This window comes from Fukomys damarensis, unplaced genomic scaffold (genome assembly GCF_012274545.1).
Source record: "Fukomys damarensis isolate Sample0158 unplaced genomic scaffold, DMR_v1.0_HiC HiC_scaffold_37, whole genome shotgun sequence".
Classification (NCBI taxonomy): domain Eukaryota; kingdom Metazoa; phylum Chordata; class Mammalia; order Rodentia; family Bathyergidae; genus Fukomys; species Fukomys damarensis.
The window spans coordinates 41,779,872-41,798,452 of NW_022900949.1; the positions used below are offsets into that span (position 1 = coordinate 41,779,872).

Consider the following 18,581-nt stretch of genomic DNA (forward strand, 5'->3'; position numbering starts at 1 on the left):
GCCAGGCATGTGCCACATTCCCTCACATTTCTTAAATAAGAAATGTTTGCCAGGTATGGTGGTGCATACCAGTAATCCCAACTACTGGTACTTGGGAGGGTGAAGTGGGAGGACAGCAAGTTCAAGGTCAGCCAGAGCAATTTGCAAGGCCTTGTCTCAAAATAAAAAATTAGAGGAGTTGGGGATTTGGCTCAGTGGTTCTGCCACCTGCCTTGCAAGTACAAGGGCCAGAGTTTGATCCCTGGTACCCCCAAAATAAATAAATAAATAAATAAATAAATAAATAAATAAATAAATAAATAAATAAATAAGGGAATAAAAAATTATGATGGGAATGTAGCTTAGTAGTAGAGCACCTTGGGTCTGATTTCTAGTACCACAAAAAAGAAAAAAAGAAATTTCTTGGGCTAAGCGTGTGACTCTGTAGCAGATCCTTGGCCTGGCATGCATGTCAATATGGGTTTAATCTCTAGCACTGAAAAAAAATTCTTACAAACTCCTCCTAGATGCTGAGAGGAATAATATGGACGTCTGTGAATGAAACTAAATATATGTCCAATACATTCCAAGGAGTATTTTATGTTACAGAATTACCAAAGTATGAAGAAACAAGTTAAAGCCCTGAAATTACCTTCATGGGTCCTCATGATTTTTTTCCCCCTTTGAGACAGGTTTTTACTATTCCCAGGCTAGACTCAAAGTCCTAGACCCAAGAGATCCTCCTATTTGGGCTTAAGGAACATACCACCATCCCCAGGTTCATAGGGTCTTCATTTGCACTGAAGTAGAAGGCCAGGGGGACAGCCATCTAGCTGGGGACCCCAGGGCTGAAATGTCAATAACTGATGGAATACAGATCAGGCACACACCAGCCCCTCAGAGCAATCTCCTTCAAGCATCCCCCATGGCTTCCACTGTCTTCTGAGGAAAATCAGTGCTACAAGTCTGATTTAAGAAGCCTCACAGAGCCTTGGCCTGCCTGCCACCAGCTCCTCTCCATAAGCATACCCAGCTCAGTCATGCCACAGGACCTTTGCATTTGCCATCCTCTTTGCTTAGACTAGCTGTCCTTCAGATCTACAAGTTGGTTTAAGAAATATGCCAATCCATTGTGATACACTGAGAAAGCTTAAGGCTTCTTCAGAGCTACAGGCAACATATCAGTTGTATCACAAAAGTTAGGCAAAAGGAGGGACTTTGAGGTCACATGTAGTTCTGACAGTCTTGGTATCAGAACACAAAAGAACCGAGGGCATAGCTGCCACCGAGGACTCAGCAAAAACAAAAAAAAAATTTTTTTTTTTGTCCTGGGGATTGAACTAAAGACATTGCGCTTGAGAGGCAGGTGTGGTGCCACTGAGCTAAATCCCCAGCCTGGTCAGCAACCATTTTTGAGAGCCTGGCACCTTAGGAAAAGATCTGAATTTATATTTTATTTTTTTCTGGTACCAGGGATCAAACTCAGGACCTTGCACTTACGAAGCAGGTGGTGGCACCACTGAGCTAAATCCCCGGCCCTCAGATCTGAATTTAGAATAGCCTCATTGGTTGGAAACAAACAAAATAAGGGCCAATACTAATGCCCAGAAAAATACTGGTACACATCAGGTTAACCAGGCTCTAACAACACCCTGGAGTATATCTGTTGCCCATGGCACCTGGAACAGTAGAGGAGGGTGAGTTTATTCTTGCCCAGGAAACTAAGATAGGTTGTGCAGGGAGCTGATTCTTCAGTGTGGAGAGGTCCTGAGACAAAGGCAGAGGTGGGAAGGGAAGAAATGTTTTACTCTAGTGGACAGTATAATTTGGCTTGCTCAATGAGTGCCCTCAGGCATAGAACCAATGGTTCTGGGAAGTGTATGTTTGTGTGCACACGTGTGCATGCATATGCCTGTGCATGCAGGGAAGCACAATGCCCAGAGCCAGAGAAACTTCTCTGGGGCCGACATAATGGGCAGACAGGATGAGGAGGCTCATAAGTCACAAATCTTATACAGAAGTAGTACAAGGCAAAGGGCTGGCAGATGCTGCATGGTTTAGTTAGATGGGAAAGTACTAGAAACTATTTGGATATGAGGAAGAGGGAACATGTAGAGTTGCCAAAAGACATGAAGAGGTAGCTCAACCAGGGCATGGTGGCATACACCTGTAACCAAAGCACTGTGGGAGGCTAAGGAAGAAGGACTGCAAGGTTAAGCCGAGTCATGGAAGTAACGTAGCAAGACTCTGTCTCAAAACAAAATTTTTTTGGGGGGTACCCGGGATCGAACTTGGGTCCTTGTGCTTGCAAGGCAGGCGGCGGAGCTGCTGAGCTAAATCCCTGGCCCCCCAAATGTCTGGCATATCTGGTGCCAGATGTGGTGGTGCATACCTGTAATCCTAGCAAGTGGGAGGCCAAGGCAGGAGGACTGCTGCAAGTTTAAGACCAGCCTGGGGTATATAGCAAGTTCAAGGCCAGCCTGAACTACATAGTAAAACCTTGTTTCAAAAAAATAAATAAATAAAAAAGGGCTGGGAATGTAGCTCAGTGCAAAGGTCCTGGGTTCAATCCCTAGCAACTCTCTTACCAACACACAAACACACACAGACACACACACATCTTAAATAAACACCAGGTCAGGGAGAGAAGTCTTCTGGCTTCCTAGCTGGGGCCCCAAGCAGGTGGGAGATGCTTTCAGTCCAAGTTTCTGTGAAACACCAAGAAGAGGAATGGTGGCCCACTCCTGGCAGGGACCCAGTCTCTCTATCTCTTGGCTCCCTCTACTGGCAGCTTTTTTTTTTTTTTGGTACCAGGGATCAAACTCAGGACCTTGTGATTTCGAGGCAGGCAGCAGCACCACAAAGCTAACCCCCTGGCCCCCTCTCTGGCAGTTTTAAGTCCTGAGAACAAAGTGAAATTGCTTTAGAATGAATGGTTTCAAAATTTGGGGCAGGCATGTGGAGAACCTCTTCATAACCACAGCACCCTGAGACACTTGCGCTCCTGGCCCATCCTCAGACAGCCACTTGGTTCTCTCTGGCCTCGCCTTGCTAGAGCCCAGAATTTGTCTCAAAGTTGCTTTCCAGCTAAGTCTTGGCCAGTTTTCAGGGACCCATAAACCCTGGGCCACCTGTACCACCAAAGCCAGGAAGAAAGACCCGTTTCAAGGAGCTCTCCCAGTTTGTAATCCTTGCACCACCCCCAGATCAACAAACCTCTCTAAAACCAGGCGGTTGACAGTCTCATTGGCCACTGGCGTCAGGTTCAAGGTCTCCTGTAACATCGTTAGCTTCTTTTTCAGGCTCTTGGGGAGGGAAAGTGAGGAGTGAGAAAGGCTGAGTGCAGACATACTATAGAGGACAAGCAACATTTGGGAAGTGCACTGGGAGCAGAGCAAGCCCTGAACCTCATCACAGGCTGCAGAACCTCTCTGGGAGAGCCTTTCCTCTGGTGACCAAGGACTCTGGGAGGTAGGTACAGAACACATTGTGAGGAAAGGCACAGGCTGTAGACTAGACCAGGGTCAAGGTGCACACCCTGGCCTTCCCCTTGCCCCAGGAGAATTTTGGGAGCCCAGAACCACCACCACAGACCAGTACATCAATTCTCAGGAAGAAACAACCAAGCCCTACTCTTTTTTCTTTTCTTTTTTTTTTTGAGACAGGGCCTCACCATGTTGTTCAGACTGGCCTTGAACTTACTTTGTAGCTCAGGTTGGCCTCATACTAATGCCAATCCTCCTGCCTCAGCCTCCCAAATGCTGGGATTACAGGCATGCACCACTACACCCAGCTATCCAAGCTCTACTCTTAGAGGCATATAAACCACCCTTTTTTCGCATCAAACCAGGGACATCTCTCACCGTGATTTCCTTGTCAGCACTCTGCAAGTCCTTCTGAGCTGACTTTAGCTCCAGCTTGGTCTGATCCAATTCAGAGCAGACTGTTTGCAACTACAAGAAAGTATAGGGAGAGCTAGGTGTGGTAATACACGCCTGTAATCCCAGCAACTGGGAGGCTGAGACAAGAGGACTGCTGGGGTTCAAGGACAGCCTGGGCTACATAGTGAGTTCAAGATCAGCCTAAAGTACACAGTGAGATTCTGTCTCAAACAAAACAAACCACAGAAAAAAAGTATAGGGATTAAAGGACAAGCCAAATAGTGGCCAAATGCTTTTCCCTCTGCCTGCTGGTACCTAGTTCATGGTCAGGATAACTTAGTATTCAGAAGAAACTAGGGATTTGAGGGAGACCCCAGCCATCAGGCGCTAGGTTTCAATCTGGCAACACATGTGTGGGGCTGTCTGGGAGTAAAGATGCTCTCTGGACACTGTACCTTGTAGCTACATCATCTCAAAAGTGAAAACAGCTGGCCCAGGAGCAACATTCTGAGCCTAGTATTAGGCCTCTGAGCTGTATATTTGGAGCCTGTGCTCTCCAGTCAGCTGAGAGGTACCAGGAGCCAGGAAGGGAAGAAAGGAGCATGAGTGTATACCACTGGGGGGATATTTCCATGATCTGCTGCCTAAAGAGGACAAGCCACATGGTAAGAGACAATGCCCCGTAAGGACCAAAATAACCAGTTCCTGTTAAGCTACCCACCAGCCCCATGGAGCCCCCTGGCCTAGCTCAGAAGAAGTGGGTGAACATGACAAAAGGGCCACTTTTTGTTCCTTGCACAGGTACCTTGTTTTTGGAGAGGACTAAGTCTTTCCGCAGCTTGTCAGCCAGCTCCCCTGAGGCCTTCCGTACCTCTTTCAGACTCTCATACTCTCTGCAAAGTAGCCATAAAAAAAGATGCCAAAACATGACATCTGACAGGCAGACCCAGCCACAACACCAATCTAACACAAGGCCTCATCAACTTCTCAGCTCAGCCTGGTTCCCCTTTTCATACTTGAGCCCAATAGGGTCCAGGTGGCACTGTGGAGGGGGCCTGGAGACACAGATCCCCACCTGGCCTGCAGACACGGGTGACTTGACAGTAAGTCAAGTACAGGGTTACAGGAAGCTCTGGCCTCACTAGACGGCCCCCTGCACCAGCTGGTCCCTACAGGAGGCACTTTGTACACCTTCTGCTTATCAGCAAAGTGGCTTCTTTCCTACTATCCTCACAACACCATAGTGAAGAATATGAGCAGTTTCTGATCTAAGTTAGGCAAGGTCAGTAATAGTGCTAATGGGAACAACCTAGATGTCCACAAAGGGGCTTACAGCTTGGAGAGCTATGTCAACTCCATAGAAACAATATTTACAATTCACTGCAATTCTTTTTTTGAGATAGGGTCTTACTATGTAATTCACGCTAGCCTTGAACTCATTGTAGCCCTGGAATTTGCAGTGATCCTCCTGTCTTAGCTTCTTGAGTGCTGGGATTATAGGCCTGTGTCACCATGCCCAGATTCACTACAATTCTTGCAGCAGTCCTATGAGGCATGCACATTACTAGTTCCACGCAGAAAAGTGAGAGTCAGAGGCCGAGAAACTGGCTTCAGGTCAGACAGCTGGTAAGAGGCAGAGGCAGAGTTCAAGCAAAGAGAGCAGTCACAGAGCATGCCCCTTGACCCCATCTGTTTTACAAAAGTAGGCAGCAGAAGCATAGCTATAGTCTCATGGCCTAGCTCCTGGGCTTGCTGAGGGGGCCCAGAATACGTACTTCTTGAGAGATATACAGTACACAGCCAGCTGTTCCACTGCTGACTGTCCCACACCCATGTCTCGAATCATTTCCTCCACCTCAGGCCGCTGGCTCTGGAGTAGGAGCTCAATCCTGAAAAACATATCCGGCCCACAGAATTTAAAATCTGGAGGCTGATGGTTAGTCTGCTTTCCTTTGCTGCCGTTGCTATAGCAACAGCCTGAGCTGCTAGGATGCTTTAGCAGGTGGGTGTGCCCAAGGAAAGGTTCCACAGCAGAGCTGAGCACAGCTCCAGGATGCTGCTGAGGAAGAGGTGCTGACAAAGGACCTCAAGGTCAGGGATTTCCTGTAGAGAGGTTCCTGGAGGGAAAGATCTGCCAGGACAGATCTGGGTATAGGCAATGGGGGAGGAAGGAGTGTGGCAACCCCTCTTCCCCATGGAAAATAGAGGGATCTACACAAGTAAACCTAGGAGACTTTGCCCATGCGTTGCTGGTCTGAGCTTTCCATTCTCTGGTGCAGTACTGAGAGCCATCCCACCTGGGGGCCACCAGTGGGAAGGCACAGTACAGCTGCCAGCTCCACCCTTACCGTTCCATGGTCTTAATCTTGTTTCTAAGTCGGCGGGCCTCCTCCTGTGCTTGTTTAGTGTCATCCTGCTGCTGCTCTAAGTATTTCATCTGCTTCTGAGGAGCAAACACACCCACATACATTGCTTGGAAGTTCCCAGGAGCTATGGCTGAAGTCAGTGGGAATACGTTGCTACCTGTACTGTTGCACTCTCTTTTGAAAATGCTGTTAACTGTATATCTCCAAATCCCAAGATAATATATGGGCCCTACTCTTGTACCTGCTTTTTCTTCTAAGAGGCCATAAGCTAGTTGCTGATTCATGGTTCCTAGTTTCTTCCTCGGAGATAGGCACAGTTCACTCCCAGGACTACCGTGGACTGCCTAGATTCTGTGGTCTGGGCTTCATGGTACATGTTGTACAGGTAGCTGAAGAAGTCCAGAGGACAAACCTAGGCCTCACCATCAACAATCCAGACCCATGGATAGGTGCCAATATGAGCCAGAAACAGCTAGCCAGGCTGTCCTCAGCATGAGGCCACTCCATCTCTGACTGAGAATGTCATTAGGGACTTCTGCTCTGCAGCCAGGTGCAAGTTGGTTCTCTCCCACTGGCCAGCCCATGTGATCCAGCCCAGCCTCCAAGCAGGAACAGAGAATGAATATCCTGGGGCCTTTGTTCACAAAGATGGCTCCTTTTCCCTTTCAAATGGCATCCAGCAAGGACTGCTCCTGTCTACAAGGCCAGAATATTAATTGTGGGTTCAGATCAATCACCTCATGCCCCTTAGAGAGCAAGAGGCTCACCAAGCGATTTGGGTCTAGGCTGCTTGCTCTACAGGCTTTGATCTGCCTGGTCAGCTCAGCACAGGCAACTTCAAAGGCCCTTGCTCTTCCCTGGGATTCTGTTTGATCCCGCTCCAGAGAGCAGCCTAGACTGGAGTGCTAATGAAAGGTTCTTCAGACTGACATCACCAGTGGAGTATGAGCCACTTTTGGAAACACAGCCTAGCCTCACTGAGGTCTTAACTGAACATCCCACCTGAAGTGTTGGGAAGGCCACACTTCTCCAAGCACAGCCAGTATGACTTTTTCTTGTAGGCCAGAGGGGCACAGGATAGGAGGGCATGGGGAAGAAGCTATTTGCTTCCACTTCACAACTGCACAAACAAAAGCACTGACTGAGGCAGAACCAGAAGACAAGCTCAGAATGGTGAGCCCAGAACTGAGACTCTACTTCCCCACCAACTCTATGCCTGCAAAAGAGGGGGACCTACTTTGAATGTGGAGCAGAGCATCTCAGCCTTGTCTAAGGCATCCTGCAGAGATTCCACAGTAGCATTGCGTTCTTCCAGCGTGTCACGCAGAGTGTCGATGATAACCTGGCTATCCCGTTTCTCCTTCTCTGGAGCAGGGTGGTTAGAAGAAAGATTAGGTTCATCTGCCCATCAGCATGAAAACCTGGGCACCCGAGTTCCAGCTCATCATGCCTGAGCCAGGTAAGGATTAGGCTCTGGCTGCAAAGTTGGGTGGCCTACTTCTCCCTCTGGCATACACCAGCTCAGGGATCTAAAAAGCCAGTGCCTCTTTTTGCTGCTTAAACTACCAGGGATTTTGCCTCCCTTGATTAGTCCAGAACTCTAGCAGGTTCCTATCAAAATCAGTAGCTGGGCTGGGGATTTAGCTCAGTGGTGCTGCTGCCTGCCTTACAAGCACAAGATCCTGAGTTTGATCTCTGGTACCAAAAAAAAAAAAAAAAAAAAAAAAAAAAAAAAAAAAAAAAAAAAAAAAAAAAAAAAAAAAAAAAAAAAAAAAAAAAAAAAAAAAAAATCAGCAGATGAATCTTCTCCTGCAGATACTTTTTCTATCCAATGGCCTCCTCTCGACCTGGGTCCTGGCCCAAAAACCCCACACACAGAGAACAGGCTTACCTGGTCAAGGCAGAAAGCATCAGTCATTATCCTCTCCTCTCCTTTTCTGGCAGTCACAAGAGCTACCAGAACTCTTGGACATACAAAGTAGGGACAGCCCTTGGCTCTACCAGAAAGTTAGAGGCCTTCCTCCTGGGGCCCTTTCCCCCAGCACCCAAGCAAGGGGCTCCTATGAGCCCTGTGTCTCTTGCTAACTCACCTTTCTGGGAAAGCTGGGCTTTGATATTGTCCAGTTCATTCTGCAAGACAATACCCACAGTAAGTGACAGAAATGTATCACAACTGCCTCCACATGGCCTCCTGTAGGCTGCAAGGAGCTCCAGGAGGGCCAATAGGATTGTAGGTCTAGGGAAGAATGCAGCCTAAAATACCTTAGGGCCATGCTAAACTGACAGTGAAGACACAAGCATCACCTTATCTTTATATGCCTTCTTAAATATGTAGGTAAAGCCAGGTGTTGTTGTGGTATTACACACTTGTAATTCTAGCACTCTGGGAAGCTGAGGCAGTAAGATTGCAAGTTGGGGCCCTGGACAACTTAGTAACTATTTTGAAACAAACAAAGTGGGATAGTGCATGGGGATGTAGCTCAATGCAGGGGCCCTGGGTTCAATCCCCAGTACCATAAAATAAATAATATAGACATAGATAAGATGGAAGAAACTAATCTCAGCAGCAAGGTCCTGGGACAGGGAAAGGGATAGAACAGGGAAAAGGGAAGTGAAGCTGGGTCCATGAATTAGTCCTGACAGCAGAGGTTTCCGTTGCCTCTCTGGCCCTGTACTAGCCTCACCCTCTCTGAGCATCAGCAGTGCTCACTAGGGACACATAATAAGGATGACTGAGGGCCTTGGACCACCCTGCTTGATTCACAGTGTACCTCTCTCTGAGCTCTAATTTGGCAATGTGTAACACAAATGTTCCAGGCCCAGAATAAAATTAGGATTGTAAGCAGGGCAGCGATGCAGCCTTGGATGAAACTCCACATGTGTTAGGTTCTGACCAGTCTGGTGTGAGGGGCCAATGAGCCCCTTAGAGCCCTTGAATTTGTTCTAGTCACTGCCACACTACTGAGAGTCTAGAGCAGAAGTGAATGAATCCAGTTCCATGTGGAAGTCCAGAGAACTGAACACCTCTGGGCAAGAGGTGCCTACTCCATGACTAGGAAAACCAAGGTTTTACAGAAGTGAAACACTTGGTCAAGGTTCCACAGTGGTAACTGGACAGAACCCAGGCAAACCTTCTTCTGGATCCTTCCAAGCTCAACATAAGACTCAGAATTTGATATGTGATCCAAAGTATGACCCAGTGGGTGGGTAAGCCCCTTGCTGTTAAACTCCCTAGCACTCTAGAGGCAGAGGCTTCTGGAGCTGAGCTGGTCAGTACAGGCTGAACAGCTGGCAGTGGAAGTCTTGGAGATGCCAGATCTGTCTGAGAGCACATACCAGCCCAAGTCTGCTGCACCACCTCACATAGCCCCTGGTCCCTTCCATACCCCAGCAGGGTGTCTTCCAGGCTCCTGTCCCAAACATCTCATGATGTTGCCTCCCTGTCTTATGGACCTGGTTTCAAAAGAAATGAAGCTGTCTTTGTTGCCTTCATCATAGGGAGAACATCACTTAAAAATTGGGAATAGTTACCAGGACAAAAACATGCTGGCTCAAAAACAAAATACTGAAGCAGTGAGATTGTAAGGACATCAGGACACTTGGGGCCATGGCCAAATAAACTCTGATCTGATAGATGCCCAACAAATTAGCTCTCTTAGTCCAGGGATCACCTTTAAACCCCAGTCCAACTTCCTCAAGAGCTTTCTGCCAATTCAGCCCTCTCATTAAAAAAAAGCAGCTAATTTTAGATTTGGAGGGGAAACAGTAGATTTACAGAAAGGAACCTACTCATCCCAGGAGTGTGTTTCCCCCTCAGCTACAAATCTTGATTGCAAGGGATTTGTCCTCTATTACTGGTCTGAGGAAGACTCAGGCATCTGAATATATTCCAAGTTACCCAGGTAATTCAGATGCATTGCCAGTTAGGGAATAGTGAGTTCATGCATCTTTACTCCCTGGCGAGTAAAAGAATTTTCTAATCTGTCACTGACTGTCCAGCAGCAAAATGTACTGAGCAGGAAAGCTATAGATTCTTTATTATAAGGGGACCTTGGAGAGTCACTCTGTCCTTTGGTCAGAATTGCTCTGAAATCCTAAGGGCAGGTCTCACAGTCAAGTGGTCCACTTTCCTCTTCAGTGTATTTCTTGGATGACTGCATCTCATTTTCACTTGTTCTCCACTCTCCTTCACCCTGCCCTGCAATCTCTCTCTCTCTCTCTCTCTCTCTTTTTTTTTTGTACTGGGGATCGAACTCAGGACATTGTGCTTACAAGGCAGGCAGCAGAACCACTGAACTAAATCCCCAGCCCCTGCCCAGCAGTCTCTACCAAGTCCTCCCTCCATAACCCCATCTCCACGCTCCAGACCTCTCCCTGTGTAGAAGTGGAAAGTGAAAAAAAACAACAAAAACAAAAACAGAAGTGGAAAGTGAGTCCCCAGAGGCTTTAAGAGTTCAGCAGAACAAGATTAATTCTAAGTACCTTTAAGAATTCCGCATCCAAGGAAGTCTCCTCCTCCTGGGCCAGGTCAAAGAAGAGTTTATTGATAATAGTTCTTTTACCAACCTGGACAGGAGAACAAGATTAAAGTATGACTGCTTAGAAAGGTCGAGGGCAAGGAGGAAGGGTGTACAAGGTCTGACTGCCTGCGAACATGCATGGTAGGTCTGTTCTTAGGTCTAACTTTTCAAAGTATATCCTTTGGAGTCAGAAGTCCTCTTCATCCCTGCAAATTCCCCAAGCTGGAACTGCTGGTTTGGTGGTTGCTGAAGTCATGCTGCTGCAGATAAATGTCATATGTGCGAAAAAAATGCTTCCATTACAGGTATTGGGGCATTTTCTAGGCATGAATAGAGGCCAGATCTACCCCCATAGAGACTAGTCCAGGCAACAAGTCTACCTCTGGTGTAAGCAGACATCCTAAGCAAATTAAGGGCACACATGAGACTCAAACTGTCTCAAACAAGGAAGGCAAAAAGGGTCAGAGGTACTGCTCAGTTTCAGACATCTTTCCACATTCACACTTTTTGACAAGGAAGAGATACCCAAATGAGGTGGGGCACTCAATACCCTTACCTGAATTCGGCACTGGGGGCAGGTCTGCCTTGGTGCTGTCTCAAACCACTGAACAAGGCTAGAATGTAAACCAGAACAACAGAGTGGTAAGCCCTGAAGTGGCTGGGGACCCCATTTCTCCTCAACACAAGAGAGTTATGGCACCTCCCACAAGGCCTCACTGGTATTCAGCCCCCAGATCAGAAACTGTTCTGCCAACCTTCTGGACTTTGACTGTATGGCAGGGTGGCAGTCAAAGCTCAGGGTCTCTCAGAGATGGGGACTCTGATTACAGCCTCACTTTAAGATAGGACCTCAAATACTACATTTTCAAGGTAAATAGTGGTAAAAACAGAACACAGCTGAGCTTTGAATCATCCATCAACACGGCCTAACAACAACTCAGTCCTTAAACTTTAAGTAGTCTCTGCCAGGCACGGTGGTGGTGCATAACTGTAATCCAAGCACTTTGGGAGGCTGAGTTAAAAACTCAGATCAGAGCCTGTGCAAATTAGTGACTTAGCAAGACTCTATCTCAAAATAAAAATTAAAAAAGGACTGGGAGTGTAGCTTAATGTGAAGGCCCTGGGTTCAATACCCAGCAATGCAAAAAATTAATTAATTGAATAAAAAATTTTAAAAAAGTAGTCTTCTTTGAAGACTACATCATGTGATAGTACCCTTAAGCTCAGTGTTCTAAAATCTCATAGAAAAAGTTTTTTTTTTTTTTTTGGTGGTGGTACCAGGGATCGTACTCGGGTCCTTGCGCTTGCGAGGCAGGCCAACGAACTGCTGAGCTAAATCCCTGGCCCAGAAAAAGTTTGATCTCCAGTACCCATCCCCCCCAAAAATATATAAAATAATAATCGTCATTATTATCATGGCTAACCAGGTGTAGTGGAAAACTACAAAACAAAGAGAATGTATAAGTCAACTAGGTACCTTATTATGAATCACAAAAACCTAACATTGGCCGGGCTTGGTGGCGCATGCCTGTAATCCCAGCACTCGGGAGGCTGAGGCAGGAGGAATATTGTGAGTTCGAGACCAGCCTGGACTACATAGTGAGTTCCAGATCAGTCTCAACTACATAGTGAGACCCTGTCTCAAAAACAAAAACAAAACAAAACAAAAAAAACCCCAAAAACCTAACATTGAGGAAGAGAAGTCAGACGTGAAAAAATTACATTCTGGTCTGGGGATTTAGCTCAGCGGTGCCACACCTGCCTTGCAAGCATAAGGTCCTGAGTTTGATCCCCCATACTACACATACAAAAAAGTCAACAAGTGGATTTAACAGTAATTTACTAGACTTGATCTTAGCCAAAGGCTGAGAAGTGATTAACAGTAGTTTAAACACAGCTGAAGAATTGTAAATTCAAAGGCAAGTCCAAGGAAACATTTGATAAGAGATATAGAAATAATCTGAGTGGGCCAGGGATTTAGTTCAATGGTGCTGCTGCCTGCCTCGCAAGCACAAGATCCCAAGTTTGATCCCTGGTACCAAAATAATAGTAATAATAATAGTAGTAGTAGTAGTAGTAGTAGTAGTAGTAGTAGTAGTAATCTGAGCAAGTCTAACACAAGTACAGATGGGAATTCTGGAAAGAAAATTATAGGTAGAATAATGCTACTACCATCACCAAAAAGTGCACATCCTAATATCTAAAACCTGTGAATATGCCGTATTACGTGGAATTTTGTGATGAGTTTTTTGTTGTTGCTGTTTAATTTTTGTGTTTATTTCTATGTTTTTGTTATTCTTTTTTTAAATTTTGGTACTGGGGATTGAACTCAGGACCTTGCGCTTGTGAACTGTGCTTGTGAGACAGGCGATGGCACCACTGAGCTAAATCCCTGACCCCTATTTTTGTTATTCTTTTGCAGTGCGAAGATTGAACCCAGGGCTTCCAGCATAACAAACATGTGCTTTACCAAAGAACTATACTCCAACACTGAGATGGAGAGATTATCACAAGGGTCCTTATGAGACAGGGCTAGGCACAAAGGGTGTGCACCTGTAATCCCAGAATGCTGGGAGGCTGAAGCAGGAGGATCACAAGTTTGAGTCCAGACTGGGCAATTTAGTGTGATCCTGTCAAAAATCAAAAAGATCTGGAGATGTAGCTTAGTGTGAAGGCCCTGGTTTCAATACCCAGTACCAAAAAAAAAAAAAAAAAAAAAAAAAAAAAAAAAAATCCCAAAAAACAAAAGAGACAGACAGGAGTGTCAGTCAGAAAGAGACCATGAGCCAAGGAAGGAAATTAAACAACATATTCTTAAACAACCAATGAGTCAAAAAAAAAAAAAATCACAAAGGAAATTTAAAAATACCTTGAGATGAATGAAACAATATACAACATACCAGGAGTTAGGAGATACAGTAAAAGAAGGGGTAGGAGAGAAACTAGTAATTATAAATGCATACAATAAAAGACATCCATTGGGATGGCTATTATTTAAAAAAAAAAAAAAAAAAGATGGGCACAGTGGCACATGCCTGTAATTCCAGCACTTGGGAAACGGAAGCAAAAAGATCATGAGCCCCAGGCCAACCTGGGCTACAGAGTAAGACCCTGTCTTTAAAAAAGAAAAAGAAAGAAAAAAAGTTGGTGAGGTATGGAGAAATCAGAATCCACATACACTGCTGGTATATATACAAAATGACATACCCACTGGGGAAAAGAGTATGGCAGTTCCTGAAAAAGTTAAACATAGAATACCATATGAGCCATCAATTCCACCTAAAAGAACTGAAAACAGATACTTAAAAAAAAAAAAGAAAACAAAAACTCAAATAGATATTTGTACACCAACATTCATAGCATTATTCACAATAGCCAAATGTGTCAACAGACAAATGGGCAAACAAAATGTGATATACACATACAATGGAATATTGCTCAACCTTAAAAAGAAATAAAATTCTGCTACATGTGGTAGAGTATACCTATAATCTCAGCTACTTGGGAGGCTGAAATGTGAGTGTCACAGTTTGAAGCCAGCCTAAGTACCTTAGTGAGACCCCTGAAAATGTAAAAAGGGGTGGAATGTAGCTCAGTGGTAGAGCAAGCACAAGATCCTGGACTCATCCACAGTACTGAAAAAATAATTCTGACACATGCTACAAGTAATATGAATGAACATTATGCTAATAAACTACACAAAATTATGAAATAAACCTACCACAAAAGGACAAATATTGTATGATTCTACTTGTATGAGGTACTTAGAGCAGTCAAATTCATAAAAATGGAAAAGTAAAATGGTGTTTATCAGAGCTTTGGGGCAAGGGACAATTGGGAGTTATATTTAAGGGGTACTGCATTTCAATTTGGTAAAATAATGGTGATAATTGCACAACAATGTGAACTTATGTAATGCCTCTGAATTGCATATGGAATAATTATAAAAATGGCAATGTTTATGATTTGCATATTTTGCAACCATTAAAAAAAATAGTGAGATGTCATGTCATACCCACTGGGATAGCTATGAGGCTAGGGGCTTGCTTCAGTGGTAGAGTGCTTGCCAGTCATGTGACAGAGTCCCTGGGTTTGGTTCCCAGAATTGAAAAACAAAAAACAGGAAAAATTATAAGCATTATCAAAGATGTAAAGAAATTAGAACACTCATGTACTTTTTTGTTGGAAATTTTAAATGATGCATAAACCGGGGGTATAGCTCAGTGGTACAGCCCATGCTAAACATGCTTGAAAGCCTAGACGTGATCCCTAGCATAAAAAAAGAAATCGATTAATTTAAGACCAGCCTGAGCAACATAGTGAGACCTATATTAAAAGCAAGCTAGCAAGTCAGCCAGCGAGCAAGCCAGCCAGCCAACCTGTAATTCTAGCACTGAGGAAGCTGAGGCAGGAGAAGCGCAAGTTCATGTTCACCTGGGCAATTTATTAAAACCCTGTCACAAAAAAATAAAAAAATACAAGCAGCTGGAGATGGAGCTCAGTGGTAGAGCACTCCTGGGTTCGATTCCCTGCAATGGTGGGGGGGGCGCTGTGGAAAATAGTATGGCAATTCTTCAAAAAGCTAAGCATAAGGGCAGGGATGTAGCTCATTGCTGCAGTGCCTGCCTGGCAAGTGCAAGGTCCTGACTTCGATCCCCAGTACCCTCCCCACTACACACAAAAAAAGCTAAGCATAGAATTACCATATGTTCTAGCTTTTTCACACCCAAGTATATTTCCAAAATAATTGAAAAACAGGAGCTCAAATAGATGCATGTACAACAGTGTTCATAGTAGCACTATTCACAGTAGTCAAAATGTGGAAACAACTCAAGATCTGTCAACAAATGAACAGTTTAAACAAAGTTTTCCAAGCAAGAGGCAACAACCAGGCATTGCCCTTTGTGAGTTTTTCACAAGTTCCCTGTAATTATTCCCACCATTCTCAGTGGTTCCTCTGCCTTACATCTTTTGCTGGGAGCTCTAAATTAGCCTGTCCACAATTACTAGGAGAATCTTTCCCCACTAACTGAACACTCAACAAAACATCTCCTTACCTTTCCAACAAATCTCGGTTTGCTGGGTAGTGAAAAGCATTGGAGTGCCTGGCCAATAAGATGATTCTGGATAGAATCAATCCAAACCGCCAGGCAAACCACAATAAATCCCAGAAGTTACCAGGGGTTTTGTTTGCTTATTTGTTTTGTTTCTTTTCAGACAAGGTCTCAGTACGTAGTTGAGTTTGGCCTTGAACTCACTATGTAGCCCAGGCTGGTCTCAAACTCGCCCCGACCCTCCCAGTCTCAATTTTCCAGGTCCCAGGATTACAGGCGTGAACCACCACGCTAAGAAGCTACCACTAGGTTTCTATCTTTAAGAAATAAAAAGGTTTGTTAATATAATGAAAATTCATCTCTGCCTAGGCTAATAGTTTTGAAGTCACAGCCCTACACAGGTAATCAAAGCACCTATTTTCTTCACAAGACCGATTTTGTCTCCCGCTCCGTTGTCGGTCCCACCCCCGCCCTTCTCATAGCTCCGCTATCACTTCCGCCCGACCCACTTAAACCCAAGTGAGGAAGGTCCCGTGGGGTTCTGCCTAATGAGGTTCTCATCACCTGTCTGGGCTGTAAAGATGGACTACCTGCCGGCTTGACACCCTCCTTGACCGCCCTCCGCCACTCCACAGTACCAGGGAGGAACGCCTGGCCCCTACGCCACGGTCACTCACCACTGCAGATGGAAAGTGTGGCCACAATGAATGGCGGCCACATCTCGGGAGTGGTCAAATAAGTCAGAACAAATAGTGCACAGGGCACGGATAGGCATGATGGAAGGACGCCAGTGGCCCAGGTAACTAAGAAAACCACTACAGGTCCAAATACGTGGCCGCGCTCCCGCCTCTCGGAAGGTTTCAAATTTAGCTCCACCGAGCGACTTCCGGGAGGGGCCGGAAATGACGACTCCGAATCGGTGGGGAAACATTTACTTCTAGCCCTGATTGGACAAATCCTCAGGGGGCGGGGCCTAGTGGCCCACAGTCTGTAGAGGATGCTGGGACAGTGTTGTAGCTGTCAAGCGTCTCTAGAGGACTGGAGCCGCTCCGTTGGCTTGAGGTGGAAAGCACGACGCTGCCAGCTGGACCTTTCTGGGCAAAGCCAGGCGTTATAGTCCCAAGCTATAGCTGCCACGAAGTGGGCGGAGCCTGGGCTCCACACCTCTTCTTTCTGCGCTTCAGGACAGTCAAGACTGCAGCCGCAAGGGAATGGGGATGATGGTCCCGATGGGCCCCCCAGGGCTCTGGGCAGAGCTGGACCGAGTGCTGGCACCTCGTAGTTCCCCAAATAATATAAAGCCCCATGCTGTCAGCCTTCGGTTACAGGTAATCTTGGCAAGACGGACACATGGGTCCCAACTCAGAACACCCTTATGTTACCCTTGGTTTTATTCAAGTAAGACATAATACCCAGGTTTGGAGTTACTAGTGTCAGTACCCCAATTTAGACCTCCCAGGATTCATCATGCCTGGAACTGTAGTAAGGTTGCAATTTTGGAGACAAGAGATACTTCAAGGACCAGGGACTAACCCTTTTTATTATTCCCACATCAGAGAAGTTATCTTTGAGGTCCTCCCTGAGAAAACAGTAACCCTGGTGAGTTCTTTGAGGCCCATCTGATAAATAAATAGCTCTTCATGCTATTTTTTTGCAATATGACTCCCTCTGCCCAGAAATCTTATGCAGAACCCCATATTATAAAGCTGATCTGCTCCAGCAGAAGACAGAGCAAAATCTTTTGGGCATATATAGAAAGCGCAGGTATTCACAGGAAGTAGGAATCAACACACAGCACAGAACTTCTGTGAAATGCCCAACCTACACTCCTCCCAGCTCTATTTTGGACATAAGCAAACTCTGTCCCTGTGGTGGTTGGCCGTGAGTGGGTTCCAGTTCTATCCCCAAATTAAGACAAAGGCTCCTTCGTCAACAGAGTTGGAACAGCAACTCCTACTTAAACTCTCAACCCAGGGGTTATCCCTTGGTTCAAATCTAACCCAGGACTCACCACCCACATGGATTTGCAGAGTCCAAGGGATCCCCACAACCACCTTGAAGGAATATGCTGGTGAGTGACCTTCACTTTCAGCCCCAAAAATCCACTGAGCATCAGTCACTACCTTTGAACCTTATCTGACTCTCCCCTCCCATTGCCTTCTAGGGACTCCTCCTCGGTAGGACAGAGGAAGCAAAGGCAAGAGGGTGGCCAGAGGCTTTGCAGGGTGACGTTTATTTGCCAGATTCAGCAGGCACATAGTCAGCCCACCAACCTTCACATACCAGAGCAGACCTATAGGCATGCATGGAGAAGGGCAGGACCACCACAGAATGCCAAGCAAGGGCAAGGACCATTGTGGCTGCCTGTCCAGGCTGTGGTATGGTCTGCCAAAGGGCATCTGTCAGGAGCCTCCTCAAGGAACTAGCGTCTTATTCCACTTCCTCATCTTGGCAAAAGCAACTTACATGGCTTAGAGGCACACAGACCTCTGATCAAAGTAAGCAGTAAAAACAGAGGATCATCCTCTCCATGTTGATGAACTGAAAGCAGAAAATCTGCCACAGTGAAGGGCACCCCCACATGCAGCAGGACACCTAGGATAGAGGACTTATGGGTCAAGCCTCTACAGGATGGGCATATAAGAAGAGCATGGGGATATCAGCCAACTCTCCCTGTTTGGCCCACAGCAAGGACTAGCTAAGCTGGACAACCAGGTACTGAGGTACTGGATTGTACTCTGTTATCCCATGTCTCATTGCTTTTTTTTTTTTTTTTTTTTT

The 18,581-nt window shown here is 45.8% G+C and overlaps 1 protein-coding gene across 1 annotated transcript in view; it reads right to left on the reverse strand.

Moving 5' to 3' along the window:
* Traip (TRAF interacting protein) overlaps nucleotides 1–18,571 on the reverse strand; it is a 24,319-nt gene extending 5,748 nt beyond the window's left edge. The window contains exons 1-10 of the mRNA XM_010615532.2: nucleotides 16,478–18,571; nucleotides 11,303–11,360; nucleotides 10,709–10,792; nucleotides 8,317–8,356; nucleotides 7,464–7,591; nucleotides 6,209–6,303; nucleotides 5,636–5,749; nucleotides 4,666–4,753; nucleotides 3,843–3,932; nucleotides 3,196–3,284 (exon numbers count right to left, since the gene is read on the reverse strand). Coding sequence (XP_010613834.1) covers nucleotides 3,196–3,284; nucleotides 3,843–3,932; nucleotides 4,666–4,753; nucleotides 5,636–5,749; nucleotides 6,209–6,303; nucleotides 7,464–7,591; nucleotides 8,317–8,356; nucleotides 10,709–10,792; nucleotides 11,303–11,360; nucleotides 16,478–16,731 — 1,040 coding nt within the window. The 5' untranslated portion in view covers nucleotides 16,732–18,571. The remainder of the gene's footprint in view (nucleotides 1–3,195; nucleotides 3,285–3,842; nucleotides 3,933–4,665; nucleotides 4,754–5,635; nucleotides 5,750–6,208; nucleotides 6,304–7,463; nucleotides 7,592–8,316; nucleotides 8,357–10,708; nucleotides 10,793–11,302; nucleotides 11,361–16,477) is intronic.
* Nucleotides 18,572–18,581: the final 10 nt, after the last annotated feature.